Source organism: Hippocampus zosterae, unplaced genomic scaffold (genome assembly GCF_025434085.1).
Source record: "Hippocampus zosterae strain Florida unplaced genomic scaffold, ASM2543408v3 HiC_scaffold_305, whole genome shotgun sequence".
Classification (NCBI taxonomy): Eukaryota; Metazoa; Chordata; class Actinopteri; order Syngnathiformes; family Syngnathidae; genus Hippocampus; species Hippocampus zosterae.
Window position 1 is genome coordinate 29,246 of NW_026262868.1, and position 6,877 is coordinate 36,122.

Here is a 6,877-nt window from a genome sequence, read left to right on the forward strand (position 1 = left end):
AGGCCTACCTGATAGATAACTGGCTGCTGCCCAAAAAGCCTTTCTGCATGATCTCTTTCAAAGGGTCCACCTATCACTACAAAGACGGCCATCAGAAAAACATCAGGACCAGCACCGTCTCGCCGCTGTACTTCTCGAAGAAGGAGAAATCCTTCTGCCCGGATGGTAGATGGGTCTTGATCGACCAGGAGGGCCAGGTCATCTGTAAGTTTGGCCCGGCCTGCAATGTGTATCTTGAGACCAAAGCGAAGCATCCGAGATTCGACTTCATCCTGGACGGGCATGAGGTGACCGTCAATAAATTAGCCTTCGAAGGACTGAAATTCGTGAAGCAGGAGGAGTCCCAAGAGCGGCTGGTGCACGAATTTGGGGTGTAGGTGGAAGCCCCTCTGCCAGAAATTCCACGAGGCTGACTCGAAATCATCATTTTGAATAGAATTATTGTTGATGGATCTTCAAGTTCGTCGTGAGGAGCAGGCTACGCCGGGCGAGGATGAAGGCGCACTGCGGGCGGGAGTGTTCCAGGTGAGGGGCTGACCAGGAAATCAGTCTGGTGGTGTAGGCCATGCTCGCACAGGAAAAGAGCGAGGCGCAGGGGCTGACTCCCAAGGAGCTAGCGAAGGTCAAACGGCTGAAGGTGGGCTTTTCCTCACAGAGCTGTACAATCTGTCTCAAGAGCTTCGAGAAGGGCGAGCTGATCCGACAACTGCCCTGCCGCCATATCTTCCACTCGAAGGGCTGCGTCGACCCCTGGCTGGCCGAGCACCCTGCCTGCCCTGTCTGCAGGACCAACGTCAGGGCCATCACATGATACTTACTACCTATCATGCTTATCCGCCAAGCAAGTCTCACTGCAGGTGCCCGATCAGCTAACGGCCTGTCCGCTGGGCGGCGGGCTGGGGCTAGCCCACGCGGCTGCTGCTCTATGGCTTCGAGATTCGCACTTCTTGCTCCGGGATGTGCTGCTGGGACAACTATCGCATCGAGGAATGCTATTGGATTAACTCCCGAGCTGAGGAGCGGGGCTATGACTTGACGCTCGGCTCACGGCGGGATGAGGCTGGCTGGTCCTCCCTTGGCGACGGCTCTTACTTGATCGGCTGTGGCACCACCAACCTGTGGAGGTAATTGTCAGTCTTGGGCCTGTTGCTGGCTGAGTCCCCGGGTAGAATACTGGGCTCCTTCACTCTGATTGTGGGGGGAGCAGTTGGAGCAGTAGGGGTCTCAAAATGAGGGTGGCGGGGGGTGGGATCGGGGGTTGGGGTCGGCAGGGCCTTGAAGTTCTTGAGGCTGATGTGCCGCTTGAGCTATTGGTCGAGGGAGTCGAGCCTGGTGTTCTGGTCCTTGAGCTGGCCGCTGATCTGCTTCATCCAGAGACCGACCCTGGCCTCCTCGTCAACCCTGCGGCGGTCCATGACCTCCTGAAAAGGTCTTGAGCGAGTCGCCGAGGGGGGCGAACTCCGCAGGCATTGGATAATTGATTGGTAACCGATGGAGCAGCTGAACGAGGTGGTGAAGTTCATCCTCTACAAGAGCAGGGAGTCGAACCACCCGCTGACCGAGGTGATGGCCTACTACCTGGCGCAGGTGATCTACAACCCCCGCTCCGGCCGCTTCTTCCTTGAGGACAAGCTCACCGAGAGTTAGCTGCGGGAGGTCAAGGAGCTGGCGCTCAAGAAGATCCAGGCCCGGGACCAACCTGCCATGAAGACCCTGCTCATGCAGGTGGCCTTCAACACCAGCCAGTTCGAGATCGAGTCCCGCCGCGAAGAGGACAGCCGCGCCCGCGCCGAGGAGTCCGGCAAGCTCATCGACGAGGTGATCAATCTCGAGGTCAAATCCAGCAAGGATTTCGAGGGCCTCACCGAGCTGTACAACAAGGTGTTCAACTATCTGCTTTACAAGGCCCGGGAACTGACCAACCCCGCCGAGATGGTCGACCAGGCCCACAGCGTCAACAAGGAGGTCGCGGCCGCACTTGAGTCCATCATCCCGCGCGCCGCCCTCAACCCCTTCGCCACCCTCAACCCCACCGAAAAGCTCAACCAGCTGATCGAGCTGTCCAACCTGGTACTGGGCATTCGGCTGTTCAACCAGGAGATCCAGAAGGGCGGCCCAACGCTCATCCCAGTGCGCGAGCTGCTGGACCACCCGGGGCGAGACCTGCTGCGGCTGGTCCGCAAGGAGGCCTCCGAGGTGATCGAGCTCTGCGAGAACTACTCGATCGTGTTCATGCTGGACATCGCGGACATCACGACGGTGGCCTCTGAGGCGGAAATGACGCGGTTCAAGGACGAACTGACCTTCCTGCGGCAGTACCTGAGCTACATCGTCTCACTGCAGGAGGACATCGAGATCACCGAGAACGCCATCGACATCAACGAGACCCGCTTCCGCAAGGAAGTGCAGGACCTCAAGAATCTGCTGGGCACCAAGACCAGCGCCCCCCAAGGAGCAGGTTTACCCCAAGTTCGCAGCTCTGGCCAACTCCTACACCCACCTCTTCGAGGAAGAAGAAGATGGCCAGCTCCCGCATCGACCTGCTCAACCTCCTCACACGAGGCCCGCAAGGAGCTGGCCATCACCCTCACCAAGAAGGTCGTGCACCTCGCCAAGTCCACCCTCGCCACCGCCGAGTCCGTCAACTCCGTCAGCGTCGAGTTCAACTACGCCCTCACGGGCGTGGACCGGCTCATGCCGCACGAATCGCCTGACTTTATGCAGACTCCGCTCGATTTCCTGGGGTTCTGCGTTTGGTCGATCGTCAAGAAGAAGGGACTGCTGCTGCCGGGCAAGCCGACCCTCGGAGTGTACCGCTACAAGGACAAGAGCTGTGTGTTCTCGACCGAGAAGTGCATCAACGAGTTTCTGAAGGGCCCTGACGAGTACCTGGAGGGGGTGGCGGAGCAGTGCCGGCAGCACCCCGAGCTGATCTACCTGCTGCGAATGGAGGACTACTTCCGAGGAGTGGACCTGAACATCGTGAACTACCTGCAGGAGGGCGCTCGGGTCAAGAGCAGCATGATGGTGGACAAGTCCACGCAGACCCCCCTGCACTTCCTTGAGAAGAACCTCGACCCCAGCTACTGCTGGAACGAATGGGAAGCTGCGGAAGAAGGCCATCCAGATGGCCAACATCCGCAAGAGGACCACCCAGGCCTCGCAGACCTTCCTGTCCGACTACCGCGCGGACTCGAGCATCCAGACCCTTCCTGCTCAAGGACACGGCCAGCAACACCATGAAGCACCACGGCTTCAGCGCAGAGCGCTTCCCCATCGAGGTGTACCCTCCCGAGGACGCCCGCGAACGGCCCCGGGTCTACATCGCCGGCATCCGGGACAAAACCCGCTCTTGAATCGCATCACCCTCTTGCGCTCCCTGAAGAACTTGTGCCGGCGCACCCCCCTCCTCCGTCTCGCAGAGGGTCTTGCGCCGCTCCTTCGACAGCACCCGCCCGCTCGTAGTCCAGTCGGTTGCTCACCTGCCGCAACTGCTCTTCTTTGTCCCAGCTCCTCCAGCAGCTCCTGGTAGTGCTCCTTCACCGGCCCACACGCCTCCAGCACCGGGATGTCCTCGCTTTCCAGCTGCTTGCGCGTGAGCAGGTTGCCCTTGAAGGGGCAGTAGCTCAGGATAGGTGTCGTAGTAGTCCGCCAGGTCGAAGCCCTACAACTCTGCAGGGGAAATCAACGTAGATGTCGATCTGGTTGTCCTTGGCCTCTGAGATGAGATGCGACTGCTCGAGCAGGCGGTTGCGGGTTGTTGCGGACGATCGACTCCTGCAGCCTGACCAGGCCCGCGTTCTTCTCCTTGAGCAGTCGAGTGTACTCGACCTGGTCGACCCTCGGCCTTGCCCTCGCTCGACAGCTCGACCTTGCCGTCCTTGACCTTCCCCCGGACCATCTTGAAGTAGAACTCGTCAGGGTTTGCGGAGGGCGCCCCTGCAAGGCCGGAGAGTACGCAGTTGCTGCATCTTGGCCTTGTAATCGCGGGCGCGTAGCTTGTAGTCCTTCTGCTTTTCGAGCAAGCCCAGGTGCTCCCTGCGCTTGAGCTGACCCCGCTCCCGGTACTTGCGCCGGGGTATGAAATTCTTGAGGTTCACCATCAATTAAGAATGGAGATCGAAGTCTAGGCTACTCCGCCAATGCAGGCCACTCTCCACACCCCGCCGCTGCCAGGTCGTCGAGAAGATGGCCAGCTGTAGGCGCAGGTCCGCCCTCCAGCTGGCCAGGCTAGACCCTGAAACCCAGTTCAGCCCCTAGAACACGTCCTCGAGGAGGAGGTCGACCGCCGGGTCGAGGACTACCTGACAGTCCGCGAGCAATGGGACGAGGCCGACGCGGAAATCGAAGAGTTTCTCAAGACAGGCGGTCGAGGAGCCCCGGCCAGATCCTCCTGCAAGTGCTCGAGCAGGATGCAGAATGATGGTCAGGCATTTTCATACTTTTCGATATCAGCAAGCACGCTGTGCCGGGCCCGGTCTCCACCCCCTCTCTGGCGAGCAGCTTGTTAAAGCCGGACTTGGACAGTCTGTAAACCCTGCTGCTGCAGGCCCAGGTAGATCAGGGCGTGTTCGGCCTCTTCAGTGCTGTTCTTTAGCAGCTGCTTGTGGGAAACTACTGCTATCGAGCAGTCTCTGCCGAAGGGCCTTGAATTCATCGGGGAGGCGGTGCTGGTAGATCCTGGGAATTACCCAGCTGAGCAGGGCCTGCGCCTTCGCGAGCAGCCGTTCGAAGTCGATGGCCTCGTCGACTGCCTTTTCGGGCTCGCGGAAGAGGCGGTTTTCTGAGTTGAACAGGGTGATGCTGAGGAAGGCCCTGTGAAAGGGCCTTTTTTATTTAAGTCAAACCCGGCGGATAAATTCGCAGGCCGGGCCCAAGTCCCAGTTCCCTCTTGAACTTCAGGAAAAAAAGCAGCCCCCGACCAGCTCCTTCATGTGCAGGGTCCTTTTTGCTCCGCCTGAGGTTAGAGCTGCAGCACCTGCTGCAAAAGCCCCGCAGTCCGCGGCGAAGGCAGCCGAAAACATGCAAAGGTGCTGCTGCAAGGCGGTCAGCCTTTTGCTGAGGGGCGGGGTCCAGTCCTGGGCAGGCGATAGGCCTGCTCGTGGACCAGCTCGTCCTCCATGCAATAAAAATGGGGCTGGGCTTCAGCTGGATACTCAGGCAGCCTATAAATCACTAGGATTGGGAAATAGTCGTGCACCGAGACCTCGGAGCTGCCTTCGAAGGGGTCCGCCCGTCGACAGCTTCTCGCAGAGCTTTCTCCCGGCAGGCTCCAGCACCTCGTCCGTCCTCGAAGCTGCAGGCCTCTAGCTTGAGCGACATCTATTTCTCAGGCAGGGAGTCGCCGATGAATCGCCAGGGGCGCGTGCAGCCTGGCGTCGCCTATACCCGCTGGAGAAAGGAGGCGACCTAGGCCCCGCTCGCATCCGAAGTTCGGGTTTAGCCTGCCACCCCGGCACACTCTTCACAAGCGGACCCGAGGCAGACCCGCTTCCGGATTGGGCTCTGGGTGGGAGGGATCATCCCAGCGCTTGGTGCCGGGGGAGAGGGGGGCTGGCCTGCCCCCGCGAAGCAGCCTCCTTCCACAGCCTCCTGGAGGGCAATTCAGAAGGACAGTCAGTGCGGTGCACCCCCCTGTCAGCCGAGTTCTGGACCTACACAGTCTTAAGGCAGGATAGTTGGCCCAATCAAGTTCCCTGCATGCGCCATAATTGATTATTGATTATGCATCAATTCACGGTCTTTAATTAAAATATCCAGCTTCAAAACCTTGCTTGATATTGCGGGCTGGGCCTCGTGGTATCACCTGAAACTCAGTCCTGCCCTCACTGTCCTCGGTCCTGCCCCCAGTCCTGCGCCCGACCCACAACGAGCCAGAAGGAGCATTATCGGCGGTCAATAATAAACATAAAAAAATCATTTTATTACTATTTTATGCATGAAACATCAATCGGGGCATTATTCATCTTCCTGCCGGGGCTTCGACAGCAGCAGTGAAGGCCGCTTCACCGAGTTTGAGAAGAAGTCGGTCTGGATGCGGTTGATCAGCCGGGGGTGGTCTGGGTGCTTGACACCGTCTCGGACCTGCGCTCGGCTCGGCCCCTCAGAGCAGGCCCCCAGGCAGTCAGAAATGAAGGGAGCTGGCCCGCTCGCTGTGGCGGCTGACCCCAGCCCTCGTTGTTATAGTAGATGATACGGTCGTCAAGGGTCAAGGCACGCACTCCAGCAGCCCCGCTCTCCCCCGCTGAGGCTGCTCAAGTCCACCCGCTTCACATTGACCTCGGTGGGCAGCTCGAAGGACAGGCTGGCGATACCTGAGCAGATGTCGGAGGGACAGCCGGTCCACGAAGGACTCGGTGATGAGGTGCACGCTCGGGATGGTGGCCTTCTGCTACTCGACTGCCTCCTCCTCGGCCTGCGGGGGACTTGGGCGGTTCCTCTTTCCAGCTGGGCAGTGATTTCTTTGGGTGAGGCGGGGCAAGTGGTAGTCTTCTCGTCCTCGTGGCCCCGGGGAGTTTCGGCTGACCAGCAGGTTGAACCTGTTCTTTATGGCGTTTTAGGTACGCTGGGCTGAATCGCTTGCTGATCTCGTACCACCGCTTGCCTAGCTTCCGGTGCCATTCGATGATGGTCAGGTCTTCGGTTCAGGGTCCAGTGCCCCCCGCTTGAGAGAAGGGTCGTGGTGGCAAGTCCATCGCTCCCGGCACTGCTTGCCCGAGCGGTAAGCCTTCTCGACCGCAGGGTTCTCCTCGTAGAGCTGCTGACTGACTTCGAGCCAGTTGACCGCCTCCTCGTCACTAACGAGCCTGGCCAAGATGGGCGTCCTCCTCCCTCGGTCCAGGGGTAGACTGAGACCTCGAACTTGCGGAAGGTGAGC

The 6,877-nt window shown here is 59.6% G+C and overlaps 1 protein-coding gene across 1 annotated transcript; it reads left to right on the forward strand.

The window, feature by feature from the left end:
• The first annotated feature begins 1,491 nt into the window (after positions 1 to 1,491).
• On the forward strand, positions 1,492 to 3,356 carry LOC127594905 (cilia- and flagella-associated protein 206-like). The gene is made up of 3 exons (XM_052056658.1): positions 1,492 to 1,587; positions 1,648 to 3,140; positions 3,206 to 3,356. The coding sequence occupies exons 1-3, from the start codon at positions 1,492 to 1,494 to the stop codon at positions 3,354 to 3,356; spliced, it is 1,740 nt and encodes a 579-aa protein (XP_051912618.1).
• The last annotated feature ends 3,521 nt before the right edge of the window (positions 3,357 to 6,877 follow it).

Bases quoted from the DNA above. Each gene is read 5' to 3' on its own strand.
- LOC127594905 (XM_052056658.1), top strand. From the start codon at position 1,492: ATGGAGCAGCTGAACGAGGTGGTGAAGTTCATCCTCTACAAGAGCAGG. The intron at 1,588-1,647 runs GTGATCTACAAC...ACCGAGAGTTAG, and splicing joins TGGCCTACTACCTGGCGCAG to CTGCGGGAGGTCAAGGAGCT. The intron at 3,141-3,205 runs GCAAGAGGACCA...TCGAGCATCCAG, and splicing joins CATCCAGATGGCCAACATCC to ACCCTTCCTGCTCAAGGACA.